Source organism: Callithrix jacchus, chromosome 11, assembly GCF_049354715.1.
Source record: "Callithrix jacchus isolate 240 chromosome 11, calJac240_pri, whole genome shotgun sequence".
Taxonomy (NCBI): Eukaryota; Metazoa; Chordata; class Mammalia; order Primates; family Cebidae; genus Callithrix; species Callithrix jacchus.
Window position 1 is genome coordinate 4,454,379 of NC_133512.1, and position 19,902 is coordinate 4,474,280.

Sequence of the window (19,902 nt, forward strand, 5' to 3'; positions counted from 1 at the left end):
AAACCAGAAGGGGAACTAGATGAACAATGATAGTTTGTTGATTGTTGAAGTTCATTACAGTATCTTCTTTACTTTGTGAATGTTTAAAAAGTATAATAATCCCAGCACTTTGAAAGGCCAAGGCAGGCAGATCACCTGAGGTTGGGAGTTCGAGACCAGCCTGACCAACATGGAGAAACCCATCCCTACTAAAAATACTCAATTGGCTGGGCGTGGTGGTGCATGCCTGTAATCCCAGCTACTCGGGAGTCTGAGGCAGGAGAATGGCGCAGGAGAATGGCTTGAACGTGGGAGGCAGAGGTTGTGGTAAGCCGAGATCGCTCCATTGCATTCCAGCCTGAGCAACAAGAGAAACTCTTTAAAAATAAAAAAAGTATTAAAAAAAAATTTTTTAAGCAGTATATAAAAATACTGACTGTTTAACCTAAATATCCATCAATGGGGACTGGTTCATTAAATTATAGTAATCTATGTAATGGAATGCTGTGCAATTAATAAAGAATGAGACGGCTGGGCACGCCTGTAGTCCCAGTTACTCAGGAGGCTCAGGCAGGAGGACTGCTTGAGCCCAGGAGTTCAGCCAGTCTGGGCAACATACTAAGACCCCATCTCTAACAAAATAAAAATAAAAACTAAAATATATATATTATTTAAATAAAGAATGGGATGGCTCTTGTGCATTAATGTGATAAAACTGTTAATATATTTAATGAAAAAAACAAAATATAGGCTAGTGTGTACAATCAGTCCTCACTTCCACTGTCAATAGGTTCTTGGAAGCTGACTTTAAACAACATGGTATATAACAGGTCCTTGAATAATGTCATTTTGTTATAACATTAATGAGGAAAAACTTGGTTTTCTTAACACTATTTCACTTAAAGTTGGAGTTTCCAAGAACCTATCATGATGTTAAGTGAGGACTTAGTGCATAGAAAGTATGCTATTATGTGTTAAAATACACACACATGCAGATATGCATGCACATACACATATACTTGTGTAAGCACACTTTATCTCGAGAATAACACAGGGGAAACAGCTAATAAGGGCTGCCTCTAAGAAGGGTAAGTGGCAAAAGACATAGAAATAAAACTCATATATATTTATATTTATGGTTTTTAAATTTGTTAGAGATGGGGTCTCAGCATGTTGTCCAGACTGGCCTGAACTCCTGGGCTCAAATATATATATATATATGTTTTTAACATGGTGCCACTCAATTGTATTCCCTCTTAGAAAACAGCGTGTTTAAGCTCCTGTCTCTCTGACTCGTCCCCGTGGCCCTAAGAAAAGGGAATGGCCTTTATCCGTTATTACTATATCTCTAGCATCTAGCACAATAAACATGTGCTGAACAACTTCATATGAACATCAAGAAAATATTGAAAGTACTGATTATAAGTAACTAATCTGGTAACTTGTAAACTCCACTTAATTCTTCAACATTAAAGGAAAACGTGGAAGGTTACCAACACAGTAAAAATTACACATTTATTTTATAACAACATAAATAAATAAATGCATTTGCAAAGTATATTAAATAAAAACATTTGCTAAGTAAAGGCTACTGAGCTGGGCACAGTGATTCAAGTCTATAATCCTAGTTACTCGAGAGGCTGAGAGGGGAGAATTGCTCGAAGCCAGAAGTTTGATACTAGCCTGAGCAACATAACGAGACCCTATCCCTAAAAAAAAAAAATTTCAATTAGCTGGGCATGGTGGAACAGGTCTACAGTGTCAGCTACTCGAAAGCTGAGCTGGTAGGGTCATTTGAGCCCTAAAGTTCAAGGCCGCAGGGAGCTATGACGGCACCACCACACCCCAGCCTGGGTGACAGAGGGAGATCCCATCTATTTAAAAAGGAAGAAAGAAAGGATACTGGAAGAAAATATGAAATATTAAATTAGTCATCTTCTCTTTTTGGCAAAAAAGCAAAATAAAATAGCAGAAACATGGGGAAAATGTAACTATTCGGAATGTGTAATATGCCTGTCTCCATAGAAAATGTCAAATTCTTTATGCAAGGAAAACTGAGTAAGATGATAAACCTGGTTTCTCCCTCTGCCCCTAGGAAAGTGACAATGAGGAAAAACAGCTGAAAGAAACAAGCTGGAGGAAATCACAACTGGTGGCAGAAGTTCTAAAACCTTTTTTCTTTCTGGATAGGCTATACTAGTTAGCACTGAAGGATAATAGGAGCAAGGCAAACTCACTGAAAGACACAATTGGTAGAGTACAATAGAAATGATGATGAAAAACAAGAAGCAGAAATACTGTCATTCACAATTACGTACTTGAAAGCTATAACAAAAGACACTCATCATAGGTTTTAAAAAGTTAAAATTACAGAGAAAAGGAGATGAAAGGAACTGGAAGCTTCAAGAACAAACTCTTTCACAGAAAACTTTAAATTAGCCTTGCTTCCCCCACTACTCCATACAAGTGACCACACAGAACCCTCAGGGATCCCCAGCGTTCCCAGAATCACACTTCACAGACTCTGCACTTGCTTTGTTCTCCCTATTAACCCCTTAAAGACAGCTGGAACCTTAACGCCTCTGAAGCCCTGCCCACTTATCCAAGCAGAGATAGCCCCTCCCTCCTCCAGGCTCCCTCAGCACTTTTTTCGAGGTCATGACAGCCCATCAGCAGATGGTAATTCATTTTTCTATCTGACCTACTTCCAGTGAGCCCAAGTACAGAATTCATTTTCCTCTCCTGAGTGCCTAGCCCACAGTAGATTCTAAAGTAAACATTTACTGAATGAAGTCACAGGGTCTTCATGCAAATAGATTTGCTCACACAGTCACCAATACTTAAAATCTGACTGATAGATTTCACCAAAAAAAAATTTTGAATTGGGGTTGAGGTAGGATACCACCATTACGAACGAAGTCAAAATACAAATGATAACCTAGGAAAAAACACTGAAACAAATGATAGACAAAACAGCCACTTCAGCAACACTGCTGAGAATACTGCCCTCCAAGTTAAAAATGGATTTGAATTCTAGTTCTGCTACTGTCAATCTCTGTGAACTTAGGCAAGCTGCATAACCTTTCAGTCTCCTTCTCCTCACCCATAAGTGGCAGAAAACAGTGCCTAGACCAGAGTTGGTATAAAATGCAGTGAAGTAAGGCACATACAAGTTCTTAGTACAATGCCTAGCTTCTGCTAATGCTCAGTAAGTATTAGTTATTAATATCCTTTTGGTTAAAGTGTGGCAAGTGAATTTTTAAAGATACCAACACACCAACCAATAAGCAACTCACAAATAAAACGAAAAGAATACATCTTTATCATGTCTCAAATTAAAATAAGGACATTCCAATTTATTTAGCAAGTACATATCTGTACAAGTGAAGATAATCAGGCACTTTAATGTTTACTGAGAAAGTAACTGGTACAACTTTACTGCAATTTTGCAAAAGTCTTTAAGATCCTCAAAAAGTCTTAAGAACACTTTGACTCAGGAATTGCCCTTCTCACAATTTATCCTAAAATAATAACTGCCAATATGTAAGTACACACATTTAATAATGATTATGGTAATATTTTGTGGGGGGAAAAAAACATTTATGGTAAAAGATTGCCCCAATTCTTTAGTGCTCTGTAACAGGATTATATACACATACTACCTGCCACACAGTGGCAAAACTGGTTTATGCTGGCTCACCTGGCTCATAACAGCAGACTGCTGAGCCACGATGGGGGTATTTACAACACAGAAATCAGCAAATACTACAAATCTAGGGCTTTATTTTCCTCGCCCCGCAAAAGCCAGCTGTGAAGCATTTACCAACACAGCACTGGATGTAACTTTGCAACACCTCCCCCTTCAGTGCTGCTGAGCTGCTGACAGTGGCCACGTGATTCACTTTGGCCAGCATAGTATCAGTAAATGTGGCAGGCAGAAGGCTTCAGATGTGCTCAATCCTTAGCTTGCCCTCTTGTTTTCCTGTCATTTGTCATGAGAAGAACAGGTGCTAGGGCATTACTGATCTACAGAGAATGAGAAACTCGAAACAGATCTGAACTCAATCTACAACCCAAGGCAGAGCTTTACCAATGACTAAAAGACCTGAGAGCAAGAAAAATAAAATGTATTGTAAGCCACTGAGTTTTGAGGTTATACCCCAAAACCAACTCAGACGTTCTCCGTGAACGAATTAGGGATCTACATAAATAACCATACAGACTTTAAATGTTGTGAATTTATATTTGATCTGGAAATATGTCCAAGTTATATCACATTTTTTTAAAGTTTACAAAATAAACAGTATGATGTTTCTATTTTAGAAGTATACATAGAAAAGTGTTTAGAAGGATAGTTGTTAAAATGTTAGTAATGGTTGTTGTCAACAAAAAGTGTTAAACTGTGTAAAATATTTGAAGAGATTTATTCTGAGGCAAATATGAGTGACCAATGGCCTGTGACACAGCCCTCAGGAGATGCTGAGAACACGTGCCCAAGGTGGTCAGGGCATACCCTAGTTTTATACACTTTAGGGAGACATGAAACATCAAATACATGTAAGATATATACTGGTTTGGTCCAGAAAGGCAGGATAACTCAAAGCAGGGGCTTCCAGGTTATAGGTAGATGTTTTTTTTTTTTAATGTTATTGGCAATTGGGTGAAAGAATTATTATCAATAGAAAGGAATGTCTGATTTTCTATAAGGGGTTGTAGAGACCAAAGTTTTACCACATAGATGAAGCTCCAGGTGGCAGCTTTCAGAGAGAATAGATTGTAAATGTTTCTTACCAGACTTAAGGTCTGGGTTGATATTAAATGTTGGTCAGCTGTTCCTGAATTCCAAAAGGGAAGAGAGTATAAAAAGGGATATCTGACCCTCCCTTCCCATCATAGCCTGAACCAATTTTTCAGGTTAACTTTGGAGTGCCCCAGCTAAGAGGAGAGGTCCACTCAGATGGTTGAGGGACTTGAGAATTTTATTTTTGGTTTATATCATTATTTCTGAGTGGCAGGCTACAAGAAATTTTTATGTTTAAAAAAAGTCAGGGGAACAGTGGCTTAGGTGCAGACATGGCCAAGTCCAAGAACCACACCACACACACAACCAGTCCCGAAAATGGCACAGAAATGGCATCAAGAAACCCCGATCACAAAGATACGAATCTCTTAAGGGGGTGGACCCCAAGTTCCTGAGGAACATGCGCTTTTCCAAGAAGCACAACAAGAAGGGCCTAAAGAAGATGCAGGCCAACAATGCCAAGGCCATGAATGCATGTGCCGAGGCCATCAGGCCCTCGTAAAGCCCAAAGAGGTTAAGCCCAAGACCCCAAAGGGTGTCAGCCGCAAACTCAATTGACTTGCCTACATTGCCCACCCCAAGCTTGGGAAGCGTGCTCGTGCACACATTGCCAAGGGGCTCAGGCTCTGCCGGCCAAAGGTCAAGGCCAAGGCCAAGGATCAAACCAAGGCCCAGGTTGCAGCTCCAGTTTCAGTTCCTGCTCAGGCTCCCAAAGGTGCCCAGGACCCTACAAAGGCTTCAGAGTAGATAGCTCTGTCTGCCAACGTGAGGACAGAAGGACTGGTGTGACCCCTCCCTCAGGGCTGCCATCTGCATGGGGCTACGGTCCTCCCGTGCTATTTGTACAAATAAACCTGAGGCAGGGAAAAAAAAAGTCAGACAATAGAGGTTCTAAGAGGGGCTTCAAGAAGGCTGACTAGAGGCAACTCACCTCCTTCAAAAAAGAGGACAAAAATATTGAGTAGATAATCACACTTCCAGTAGATCTCCTAAAGGAGACACCTGGAATTCAATAGAGAAATGACAGGACACACTTAAAGCAAGTTAAGAGAGGGAAGCAAGACAACCTCCTACAGTGGACAGGCTGGGAGCCTAGAGAGCCTCCCGAGTGCAGGGAAAGGTTAAGTGGGGACCCCCAGCAGTCTACATTCCCACTGCAGACTCTTGTAATCCTAGCCACAAGAGAGACCTTTAATGCACATGGGCCCCAAGACTGACAGGGAGCTGCCTGGAGACCATGCAAAGGCGCTGCTCAAGAGTTCACGATGGGTCCTGCACACCTCCTAAGTAGCTACAGCAAGGTATCATTTTCAGAGTCCAGCCCCCAGCAGGCTGCATCCTGCCCTGCGGCCCAAGAGCCCCTGCATCTCACATCCCTGCAGCCTCGCTGACGTCCCCTGGGCATTCCCAGGTGGTGCTGCTAACTGATGTATCTTGGGCCAAAGTGCAAGACGTTGTCAGCAACCCCACTCCTATAAATGGCACTACAGTGCATTTATGAGCACCCTGAGGACAGGCTACCAGCTTGCAGCCACCATCTGGAGCCAATATGTACTGCTCCGCCTCCCAGTTTATGGCTGTTGTTACTGAAAAGCAACCCAGCCCTCCCAGTAGCAGGCTGCAGTGCATCTCCTGACCATTCCATTCTCGCCTACCAGAACCAGCAGCTGCACAAACCACCAGGGGGCCTGAAGTCAGGCCATCCTAGCCCAGTTCCACCCACCTCCAGTGGCTGAGCATGCCATCCAAGGGCTGTGGACCGCACCATCCACAACTGTTGGCACCTGAGTACTCCTCCCAGAGGCCTGAGGACCCAATCTGTCACTACTACCACAGCAGACACCCATGTGCATGCACCACATGTGAGCTTGGGAACTGGCCCACCCAACCCACTGCAGTCACACCAACACCAACACCACCGCAGACCATTTGGGAGCCAAAAGTTTGTCCCACCACTACTACTGCCATAATCCATGGCATAACCACTGCTTAGGGGCCTGATGACAAGCCAAACTGCCCAGTTCACCACTGTCACTGATGGCATCCAACCATGCTGGCTGAAGACACCCCCCTTAAGAACTGACCCACCTGGACAAGCTAGCACTGGTGCCAGCATATGCCATGCCTGGCCCAAGGACAGGCATGCCCAGCCCCCCACGGCCATCACTGGGGCCTAAAGATTGGCCCACCTGACACCCCTGTCCCCAGCAAAACTTCACCACAGACTCCACTAAAAACTGCACATGAAGACACTGAGGAAATCAGACACTACTGACACTGTTCCTGACAAAATTCATACGGAGACCGCACTACGGTACACATACAGAAGCAAAGCCAAAGTGGCCTACCCAAACACCACAGCCACATCTTTAGGAAAAAGTGCCCTGCTACAAGAGCACATTCAAAAAACTAAAGAAGGGACTGTCACACCACATGCACAGATATCAACATAAGGAAAGAAAAAAACATGAAAAAGCAGGTAGATGTGACACTTCCAAAAGAACGTGATTCTCCAGCAATGGATTCCAGTGAAAAAGAAATCTGTGAAATCCAGAAAACGAATTCAAAATACTGACTCAGTACAAGAGATTTCAGATAAATAACATTTAAAAATTTGAAAAACAATTCAGGATATAAATAAGAAATTTACCAAAGACAGACATATCATTAAAAAGTACCTAAGGAGAGTGAAAATCATCTGGTCACCACTCAACAGACCCAGAGACAAAAACTTCTTATCTGAGCAATTTAGAAGGGAGCAAAGACTACCTGGCGACCACCAAATAGGCCATCCGGAGGCAAAACTCCTTATCTGGGGAATTTAGAGGTAATCAAACCTCTGTAGTATCTGAAGTCGGCATCTGATTCCAGTCCTCTTTCAATTTTTATAACTAAAATTTCTATATATCCCACGCTGAAAATAGTGTTATAACCCTAAGCTACCATCCTAAGGCCTATAAATGCTCCTAAGGAAAATCCACCACGGTGCCCTCAGTCCTCTCACTGGGGCACCCCACTCTACCCTTTTGCAGAGTTCTTCCTTTCTAATAAACTTTCCTTTTTCAAACTTAACTGTTGCCAGTAAATTCTTTTTACCATCCCATGAGTTGACCACTTCCTGGTGCCAGGGCTCTGACACCTTGCCCAGCAATCCCCAAATAGACACAATTGAAAAAGGTATTCTCCACAGCACATTACAGTCAAACTGTCCAAGGCAAAGAGAGAATTCTAAAAACAAGAGAAAAGCAGCTAGTCACTTAGATGCTTAGAATCCCCAGCAGACTACCAGCAGATTTCCCAAAGAAACCTTACAAGCCAGGAGAGAACAGGATGATACTATACCCGGCAAAGTTATTCTTCATAAATGAAGGAGAAATAAAGTCTTTCTCAAACAAGCAAAAGCTGAAGGCATCTATCACCACCAGGTCGACCCTCCAAGAAATAACAAAGGGGACCCTACACCTAGTACTAGCAAAAGATAAATATCTACCACCATGAAAACACATCAAAGTATAAACCCACTGGCAGAGCAAATACACAAATAAGAGAAAGGATTTAAACGTTACCACTATAGAAAAAATCAACCACAATGAAAAACAATATGAGAGAAACAAAGGAAGAAACACTACTCAAAAACCAGAAATCAATTACTAAAATGACAGGAATAAGCCTGCCATATCAGTTATAACCCTGAATATAAATGAATTAAACTTTCCACTTAAAAGATACAGAAGGGCTGAATAAATTTTTTTAAACGACCCAACTATATGCTGCCTACCAGAAATTCATCTCATTTGTAAAGACACAGACTGAAAGTGATGGAAAAAGATATTCCAAGTGAACAAAAATCAAAAGCAAATAAGAACATCTATCCTTGTAACAGATAAAACAGACTTTAATTTAAAAATAATAACAACAAAGAAGGTCATTATAAACTGATAAAAAGATCAACTTAACAAAAAGATATAACATCTCTTTTTCTAAACATATATGAACCCAACACCAGACCACTCAGTTCTATCAAGCAAACATGATCAGACCTAAAGAGAGGGACAGAATCCAATACAGTAAGTGCTAGGGACATCAACACCCAATTCTCAGTATTACACAAATCATCTAGACAGAAACTTAGCACAGAAACACTGGATTAAAACTGCACTTTAGACCAAATGGGCGTAACCTGTTGGATGAAACAGCTAAGAATACACACTCTTCTCATTATAAATTTTTTAAAACTTTTAAAAATCAACAATTTTTTAAAAATCAAAATCTATCAAGTATCTTTTCTGACCACAATGGAATGACATTAGAAATTAGCAAGTCTCTACTAAAAATACAAAAATTAGCCGGGTGGGGTGGCACGCACATATAATCCCAGCTGCTCAGGAGGCTGAGGCAGAATAATTGCTTGAACCCAGGAAGCAGAGGTTACAGTGAGCCAAAATTGAGCCAATGCACTCCAGCCTGGGTGACAGAACAAGATTCTGTCCCAAAAAGAAAAAAAAAATCAGTAACATAAAAACTCTGGAAACCGTACAAAATACATGGAAATTAAACAGGTCAAGGAAAAAATTAAGGAGGAAATCAAAAATGTTCTTGAAGTCAGGTGTGGGGACACGTGCCTATAATCCCAGGTACTCAGGAGGCTGAGGCAGGAGGATGGTTTCAGCCCAGGAGTTCTGCAGTGAGCTAGGATTACACCACCACCCTCCAGCCTGGTCAACAGAGTGAAACAGTCTCTAAAACAACAACAAAAAGTTCTTGAAACAAATGAAAGAGAAAAAACAATTACCAAAACCTATGGAATATGACAAAAGCAGTGCTAAGCGAGAAGTTTATACTAATAAATGCCCACATCAAAAAATAGAAAGACTTCAAATAAGCACTCCAACAATACACCCCAACGAACTAGACAACCAAGAACCACCTAACCCGAAATTAGTAGAGGGAAAGAAATAATAAAGATCAGGATAGACTGAAAAAGAAAAACAACACAAAGGATCAACAAAATTAAAACTTGGACTTTTGAAAAGAACAAATCAAGAAACCACTATCAAGGTAACCAAGGGAAAAAAGCAGACCCAAATAAATAAAGTCAAAAATGAAAAGGAACATTACAACTAATACCACAAAAATACCAAAAAAAAATCATCAAGTTATTATGAACAACTATACACTAATAGACTAGAAAATCTAGAGAAAATGGATAAATTCTTAGACATACACAGCCTGCCATGATTGAATCAAGAAGAAACAGAAAACCTGAACAGACCAATAATGAGTAACGAGACAGAATCAGCAATTAAAATAAAAAAATCTCCCAACAAAGGAAAGGTCAGGATTGGATGGCTTCATTGCCAAATTTGACCAAACTTTTTTTTTTTAAAACAGAGTCATGCTCTGTTGCCCAGGCTGCAGTGCAGTGGCACAATCTTGCCTGACTGCAACCTCTACCTCCTGGGTCCAAGTGATTCTCGTGCTTCAACTAACCGAACAGCTGGTATTACAGGCATACACTACCATGCCCAACTAATTTTTGTGGTTTTTGTGTGAGTTTTGTTGTCGTTGTTGCTTGTTTTGAGATGGAATCTCACTCTGTTGCCCAGGCTGAAGTGCAGTGGTGCAATCTTAGTTCACTGTAGCCTCCACCTCCAGGGTTCTCCTGCCTCAGCCTCCCAAATTGCTGGGATTACAGGCATGCACCATGATGCCCAGCTAATTTTTGTATTCTTAGCAGAGATAGGATTTCACCACGTTGGCCAGGCTGGTCTCAAACTCCTGACCTCAGGTGATCCACCCACCTCGGCCTCCCAAAGTGCTGGGATTACAGGCGTGAGCCAGCACACTCAGCCAGAGATAAGTGTTTTAAAACATAAGATTGTATATATAGGCATACATATACACACATACAAAATCTGCATTTGCCCCTAACAATACAATTTAAACAACCTTATATATCAATATATATACTTCAGTAACATTATTTTTGTAATACAGTATTACACTGGGCAGGTAACATAATTGTTAAGTTAAAATCTAAGGTATTTTTTTTCCAATTTACACTACTCATTCATATATGGAAGCTAAGTAAGTTCATCTCATGGAGGTAGAGTAGATTGATAGATACTAGTGGCTAGGAAGGGTGCTGGGAGTGGTGTGGGTGAGGTGGTGAGGGGAAGATGAGAGGTTGGTTATGGATTATAAATACAGCAGAGTAGGCTGACTATAGTTAGCAACAATGTTGTAAATTTCAAAATAGCTAGAGCAGTGCCACACACTGCAGCCCCATGACTTGATATGCAACACAGAAAGATCATCATTACCTGCCACTCAAGTTTCCTTTACTTCAAAATAAAAAATAATAGTACTCCAGTAAAACACTTCTGCTTTCAGACACGACCCTAGTTCAAACCATGTCCTCCAAGATCCTACTCTCTGAGCTGCTTTACCTGTGGCTGTATTTCCTCTGGAACTGCCTGACCCAAGCGGCCTGCTATAATTGCTAAATACAGGGTGGCTATAGCTTCTTGAGAAAACTGCTTTATAGAACTCTCAAAACAACAAAGATTCTGGCTAACATGCAGGGCTTAGCATATCCCTGTAATACATCATGGTTTTACTCTAGCACAGTTGTTACCAAGTTGATCAGAAACACCTGTGGAACTTTTAAACCGAGATTGCTGGGCTCTGTACTCTTCCAAGTATACCTTCACTCAGCCACACTCCCCTGAAGACTAACTGAGTAGGTTTCCTAGATCCTTGCTATTCAAAATGTGGTCCAGGCATCAGAGGCATCAGCATCATCTGGGAGCTTGTTAGAAATGCAGATTCTCAGGTCCCATCACACCTACTTAATACAAACCTGCAGCTCAACAAGGTCTCCAGGTGATTAATGCAAACATTCGAGATTGAAAGCCCTGCCCTACATGATTCTAATGCATAGCCAAGTTTCAAAAGCAGTGCTCTTCCTAACCCTCTAGTTCTCAAAATATAAAATCAAGTATATGAATACAGGTAAAATGTCCTTTAATTACTGCAAAGAGGCTAAGGTGAAAATCAAAAGCAATTCATTTCTAGGGGGGTCCCAATCATGTTCCATAGCCACCACAATTTCACTTACCCTTGCATTACATATGGAAGCTGGTGACTCTGTGCTGGGTCAGTTTGCACTTGTGGAAGGGTACGCTGCCTCAGTCCTTCCGAGGAAGAACTCGCAGCTAAGGACAAGGTTTCTTGACTGGATGATGGAGTTGTTGATCCTGAATGATCTGAACTCTACAAACAAAATGTAATTTTTAAAAGGAGATTTAGTTCTTTACAAGATTACAGGCACATTACTAAAAATGTATTCATGAAATCCCTCTGTAAAATAACTAATTTCAGAAATTTACTGTTTTAAATCTTGTGTCCAGTATAATAAATAGATATTTTAATCTTGATAAGTCAAAACTTATCAAAACTGCTTAAATTACAGTATTCCATTTTTTCAAACAGAAATGGCTGAGGAGCAGAATAATAATATATATAAACAGCATATTAAATTCTCAGGATTAAACTAATGCATAAAAAACTCTTTTCACCTGATTAAATTAATGCAGGCAAAACTCCTTTCATGGTGCCTAACACATAGAAAGTGCTCAATAAATGGTACTAATTACTGAGTCATTTAAACGGTTACTATGTTCCAAGTACTTTACCATATGCTATTGGCAACACATTCGTTTAAAATAATGAGAAACAGGCTAAAAATCAAAAAATCTAAAATCTAGAGTTACCTCTGACATTGACAAGTTTAAGCTTAAAGATTCACTTAACCTCTCAGTCTCCACTTTCCTACAGAAAATGAGATTGGACTAAATTTTCAAGATTCCTTTCGGTTCTAAAATCCTATTAATTTATAGAAGTCACCAACAATACTGCTTTCTAGAAAATGAACTGCCAGAATCAAGATGCTCATCAGGGTTTCTTTACTCTCATGCTCAAATGATGTCAGTAACCCATGGATTCAGTAACCTTTAAACAATGTAATCCCTCAAGGCCGTCCCAATCTGTCTGAAAACAGTTTGTCAAGTGTTTCATGTGCATTTAAAATATAATTACGTTTTACATATATGACAGCTCTTCCACTCTAAAGAGCTGGATACAGTATTATTTTATTTGTTGAACTGTATTTGACCTGTGCTGTCTTCCTATAGACCGGATGGCTTTTTGCAAGTCTTCCAGGCTAAGTCCTGCCATAGGAAAGATCCAAAGCATACCAGTCTTTTGCAAAACCAACAAAAACTTTCTTTAAAATGGTACTTCACACACAATAGGCAACAAATATCTTACTAAGGAGTCTGATTCTTAGGAACATAAACTGGGAAAGGCTTCTTTTTCAGCAAGATTTCTCATTAAATGGGCCATCATAATATGATGTTCATTAATATAACTATTAGAAGAAAAGCCTAGTCATTTGGCAGCACAACCTAATTTCTCTAGAAATAATGATTTCTGACCTTATTAGGTAATTGTTTTATGATTAGATCTTTAATACATTTTCAAATCCCTTGAAATTTCTGAGCCATGAAAAATTAAGGTAAATTCAACTTAACATTCCTTTGATACTTTTCAGACTTTCAGAACACTGAAAAAAACAAACACACACACTAATGACACAAAATTACGGCTGAGGACCCACTGGACAAGTCAAAGTCAGAGGGTTCTTTCTCAGCAAAAATTGGAGCAATGCAACTGTGTCCAACGACTACAAAAAAATACTCTGTGCCAATGCCAATGTCTGTGCCTTTCCATGCCAAGGCAGAAAACATATAAAGACCCTTGGGTGTTTTGATAAAGCATATTTGATTTAGTTTAATGTAAGCTAATTTCCCATGACTGGTACTAGAAAATACTTACCATTAAGGGAATACTAATGAAATACAGCAACTGGAGGAGCTAGTGTCTTGAAGAGGCAGTTAACTGGTATCTATGGAGAGAGCTATCAACTACTTCCCAACCCTGTCACCCGTGCCCTCTTTCAAACTTTAGCTGGTTTTTTTTTTTTGAGACAGAGTTTCGCTCTTGTTACCCAGGCTGGAGTGCAATGGCGCCATCTCGGCTTACCGCAACCTCCGCTTCCTGGGTTCAGGCAATTCTCCTGCCTCAGCCTCCTGAGTAGCTGGGATTACAGGCAAGCGCCACCGTGCCCAGCTAATTTTTTGTATTTTTAGTAGAGACGGGGTTTCACCATGTTGACCAGGATGGTCTCGATCTCTTGACCTCGTGATCCACCCGCCTCGGCCTCCCAAAGTGCTGGGATTACAGGCGTGAGCCACCGCGCCCGGCCTAGCTGGATTTTTAACAAGGAAAGCACACTTAGCAGTATGAAAGTTCCCTGCCTGCTCAAGAAGTTGAAAGCAAGCTTCCACTCATCCAATCTTCATACCCACAAAGGTGTCACAGAAAGCTCTTAAGGGAAATCAAAACTAACATAATTTTGGATTGGGCACAATGTCTTTGAAATGTGTTGAAAATATCTAAATTGAGAAGACCAACTACTACAAAACATTTCCAAAACAATTTTAGGCAGATGGAAAAATAAGGATGGAGGAATGAATACCCAAGTCTGAAAGACTTTAGTACATTCAGTATTTCCTCCGCCGGCAGGTGGAATGTATGCACAAATCCAGTCATTTTAAAAACAAAATCCTTGACCAAGTCATCTACTTCAAGAAGATTTAGGGTACTTAAATTTTAAACAATCGAATTCATCTTGAATCAAAAATACTACTATAAATACCTTACATATTTCTGAAAAATCACTGGCCTAAGAGTTTATATTATATAACCATAAACATCATTCTGTTTTCTGAGTACTCCAGTAATTAAATCTTTGAAAATTAAATCTATTACTGACCTGTCATACAGCAAATTATCACTCATGTTGAATAGACTTCAAGAGATAACACTGTGTATTAGACCTTTCAAAATGGTAAACTTTACAAAATGTCTAACTTTAATTCAAAACACAATCTCAAAATCCACAAGCTCCAATCGTTATTTTTCATTTTTTAGAGGCAGATAATAATAATAATAATAATCAGAAAACTTCAGCGTTTACTCCTCCCAAAACAACTCACAGAATTGCTGCTGGATGCCAATGCTTCATGACTTTCTCTATTGGTGCTGGATTTTGGAGAACTGGGAGGAGTCCGAGAAGTACATACTAGATGAACCATATGATACTCATCTTGCTAAAATTAAAGAAGATTACATTTAAAGGGTAGTACTAGAAAATGTGCAGTTCAAAAAGTCAGTAGCTAAACTGAAACACTTAAACCGTAGGTCCCTTTCTAGCCTACCCATTCTATTAGTGATAAACTGCTATTGGGACCCTTCTGAATTCAGTATTTTCTCCATTCTTGGAAAATGATCTAAATACTCTGCAATTGCTGTATTAAAAAATTATTTTGTATATGAAGCAGTCTTAAAGCTAACAATGTTGTTAAAGTTGTATCAGAACAATCTATCATTTCAGCATAAAAACATCTAGCACCTTAAACTTTGTACAGTTTATATATTTCCATCACTTGAGACTTAGCAAATATAAAAGAAACTCAAATAACTTCATCACAATCTCATTTGCTTTACTTTTAGCAAAGTTGATTTTTTTTACTTTTTTGAGTCAAAAAGTATTTTTATCTATAACACCTATATGCAGATATAAAGCATACATTTAAACTATATTCTGTAAATATCTCATGTTTTTCTATAAACCTACAGATATGACTGAAGAAAAATATTCTAAATAACAGTTATCGTTGGCATTTTAGCTCAGTGAGATCATGAGCATATTTATTTATACTTAGACATAAAGCTAGTAAGACGGGAAAAGTAAAGAAGGAATAAAGGAGGACACAGAACAGTGAAGGGTGAGTTAGCAATTTCAAAAAAGAAGAACCAAATAACAAAGAAAAAGGAGTAGGAAGAAAGATACCCAAGTGGTGAGAAAGGGAAACAAAGCTACTAGAAACTATGAATGTATCACTTGCCTACCATGAACCTGTAATTGTACTTAATTTGAAGGTAAATCCAAGTAAGGGTACAAGGCCCTTCCTTAAAGAGGCTCATGATAGTAAGACATTAGACGAGTACACTACAGCACCATTACAGAAACAGAGAACAGTCTTTTGCACGAAACTGAGGAGCCCAACCTTAACTGCTTTAGCACTTTGGAGGAAGAAGTCACTAAAGGTTAGAATGCTAAAGAAAGGTTTCAAAGACAGCACCACAGAAGGTAAACCTAGCAAAGGAGGTTGAAGACACTCCTCATTTACAACGTCCCCTTAGCTTCTGAATACAGAATATTAAAAAGCATACAAGTGTAAGATGTTAATCCTTAAAACCTAGTTTCAATTTATCACAATTAATTCACAGAACTCTTCTTGGGAATGTTTCTATAAAACATTTTATGACTAAATAGGTAAAGCTAATGGCAGCATTTACACTGAAAAAAGTAAAGGGTACACTGACTTTAACAAAAACAATTGAAAGAACTATTGAAAATATAAAGTGATTACTCCAAATGTTTTACACAGGCGCACGACCAGTTCTCTGACGGAAGCAGTTTTTAATTAAGTTGTCTGACCTGAAACCATCTCGTACAGCACAAATCTTTCAGAAGTCTTCATGTGCAAATTTAAGCTATCTTTGGGGCAAAATATTTAATATATCTGTATTTCAAAGAGCAGATAGCAGAAAGGACTATATTGAAATATATTTTAGTTCTGAGCACCAGCATAAAAACAAGAAAAAAAAAATAGCCAGAACACAGAGGTTTTGAGGGCTATTCCGAATGACACTATACTGATGGAGACGTGTCATTACATATTTGCCAAAACCCATAGAACATACAACACCAAGAGTGAACCCTAACATAAACTACAGACTTTGGGTGATAATGTATGTCATCATAGGCTCACTGACTGTAACAAATGTACCGCTTTGGTGTGGGATGCTGCTAGTGGGGCAGGCTGTGCCTATGTGGGGTCAGGAAATGTATGAGAAACTGCTGTACCTTCTGTTCAATTCTGCTATGTACCTAAAACAGCTCTAAAAATTTGTTTAAAAAAAAGAGGAAAGAAATAAAAAATAAAAATCTGCTGCATTAATTCCACTATTTCTGAGGGAGTGGGTATTACACAATGTTAGCAATTTGAAACTACGAAATTAAAATAACAGCAAGAAGTTACATTGGCAAAGCTAAAATGTCAACTGTCGAAGCAGAAGGAAAATACTAATATTTTTTAAAGTTTCCCAAAGGTGATCATAAACATACAGGAGAAGATACAGATCTTCTAAATTAGATAAGGACTATCCACAACAATAGTTAGAGTTAAGTCAAAGACCTAAGGCAAAACATAGAAGCTATACAATTCTGCTATACTCACCAACAAAAAGCAACATTTCAAATGCTGAAAAGCTCTATAAGTATAAATTCCACAAATGAACATGAGCTAAAAGCTACCACTAAAATAACTAGACTTCAGGCTGATTTTATTGAAAAAACTGTATTGAAATATATTTTAGCTCTGAGCACCCACAAAGTTTGCTAACTGATGGACCAGTTAATTTCCTCCTGAAATTAAATTCCCAACTCAAGCAATTTGTATAAAAATATTATGCAGCTGGCTAATAGGAAATTTAGAGGATTGTTACCAATGAAAATCCATCATCACTACTAACACTCTCCTCTTGCACTAATGAAGTCAATAGCATTTTCTTACAAAAAAATGACAAATACCTGAACACAAATACATAATCCTACTTCAGACTTAGCTATCAGATGGATATACAGAACTGTTATGTAAACTAATGAGAAACTATCATGCTACTTTCTAATTTACGTTCACTTATGCTACCCAAAGGGATTGATTTTAAGCATCTAAAACCTGAACTGGTTGAATAAAACTTCAGAACATATCTCCTCTCACATTCTGAATGTATCTGGTATCAAACAGTGGTAGAAAAGCTTACTTTTCTGAGAATGTCTTTCAGCTGCAGATGATCGGGAAGCAGTCTGCCCGAATACACCAATCTTTGATCCTTCGTCAACTAAGAAATGGGACAAAGACAAGAATTCAACTTTTCTAATTATGCAAATTGAAGGCTGGGAATAACATGCCTAATCATGGGTAAAATAAAACTCCCTTTAGGCACAAGTAAGCAGAAAACTGACACAATTTAAGAATTTTTCATTTTCCAAATTCTACTTAAGAAAAAACATTGAAGAGTTCAGCAAATGGTAGCATACCTATTGTAGTTACAATAAAATACAGATTAATTAATACATTAAAAAAACCTAAGTGGGGGGGGGGAAATGTAGTTAAATTGGAACTCTGTCTTTTCAACCATAATGCAATGCATATATGACTATCATTAAAAACTCTTCAAGACTATATAAATGAGAAAGTGGTTGGCCTTACATTAATCGTCAACAGTAGCATATAATTTCAAGGTCACCAGAATCATTTTGCCTTATTTTGTCAATTTTTCATCTAAATGATACATAAGACTCATCTTGTTCTTTACTATTATCCTGCAAAACCATTTACTGGTTTTAATTCAAGAGCCATTTAGATTTAGTTATAAATTTACTTACTATTCTAGTTATCATTCCTGCCACTCTCCCAAATACCTTTGTATGTTTTTCAAAAACACAAGACTAAAGAAAAATCAACACAAGTGCATGGAGAGTCAGACGCCATCTCTATATACATCCAGAATATAAAATTATTTAAGATTAAAGCATTTGCACATATTCCACATAAGGCCTGTTTCATAACTGCAAAACAGGTGAATGATCCTTGAATTTTATCAACGCAAATACTAGCTATATCAACAACTGTTAAATATGCCAAACCCAAGCCACAACTATAGCAATTTTTAAGACTCACCGTGGCTACTACAAAAGGGTCTTCTTATAGTAAAAGTAGCCATAATAGAAACTATCATACTAAGATCTGTGGTTCAGGCATCCTTACACACAAAAGGCATAGCTATCCTTCCAAGATACTTAACCATTACACATATTTCAGTTTCTCCCAGAAGCATTTTGAAGTGTGCCATTCCTCAAATTCACATGCACAAACTCCTATATATAAATAATCAAATACAATGGACAGGAGGTTTTTAAAAATATGTATCATAAGTCTTACAACATCTATCTATCTATCTATCTATCTATATATATACATGTATATATATATATAGTGTGTATATATATATATGCACACACACACACAAGTATATATACAACTTCAATCTATATATATATATTGAGTGGAGCACTGTGGTACTATAAAATGTATTTGGTTTTCATGCTGTTTCCTGCTGAATAGCTCCTAAAATCCTTGGAATCTTCAGAAAGATGAGTATCTTTTGCATGCTAATAAGACAGATGTGGCTGGGATCCCCTATGTTGCCTCAGGACGGTGGCTGGCTGCCAGGAGAACCAAGCAAAGATTGGAAGGTTGGAATTTTCAGTCCCACCCCCACCTCCAATCTCCAGAGAGGGAGACTGGCTTAAGGATGAACTGATAAGCCAATGGCCAATTATTGGATCAATCATGACCACCTAACAAAAACCCAAAAGGACTGCGTTCTGAGGGCTCCACAATAGAGGAGTTAGTTGATGCTCCTCCAGAGGGCTTGGGCCCAGAAAGGGCACGGAAGCTCTAAGTCCTTTCTCCAGACCTTGTCCTCTGCATCTCTCTTCCTTCTGTATCCTTTGTAATAATATCCTTTATAAGTGAGCAAATGTAAGTAACATGTCTCCTTGAGTTCCGTGAGCTGCACTAGCAAATTAATTGAATCCCAGAAGGGGTGGGTGTCACAGGAACCTCAATTTATAACCAGTTGGTCAAAAACACAGCCCACAACCTGTGCTTGGGACCACATATGAAGGGGGGCAGCCTTTTGGGATTGAGCCCTCAACCTGCGGAATCTATGCCCAGGTAAATAGTGTCAGAACTGAATGAAAAGGCCATTCAGCTGGTGTCCACTGGAGAATTACCTGCACAACTGCTTGTTGTTGGAGAGAAATCCAATGAGTGGGGACGCATTTTGGTGACTAGACATTA

The 19,902-nt window shown here is 39.0% G+C and overlaps 1 protein-coding gene across 5 annotated transcripts in view; it reads right to left on the reverse strand.

Moving 5' to 3' along the window:
- The window catches only part of HERPUD2 (HERPUD family member 2), a 48,647-nt gene that overhangs the window by 11,292 nt on the left and 17,453 nt on the right, over positions 1–19,902 (reverse strand). For 2 of the 5 annotated variants that reach the window (XM_078342200.1, XM_009002032.5), the window contains 2 exons: positions 14,902–15,015; positions 11,901–12,055 (listed from right to left, as the gene is read on the reverse strand). In XM_078342200.1, coding sequence (XP_078198326.1) covers positions 11,901–12,055; positions 14,902–15,015 — 269 coding nt within the window. Of the gene's footprint in view, positions 1–11,900; positions 12,056–14,901; positions 15,016–17,797; positions 17,876–19,902 lie in introns of all 5 variants that reach the window. The other 3 variants (XM_078342201.1, XM_009002033.5, XM_002751325.6) reach the window with 2 other exon arrangements.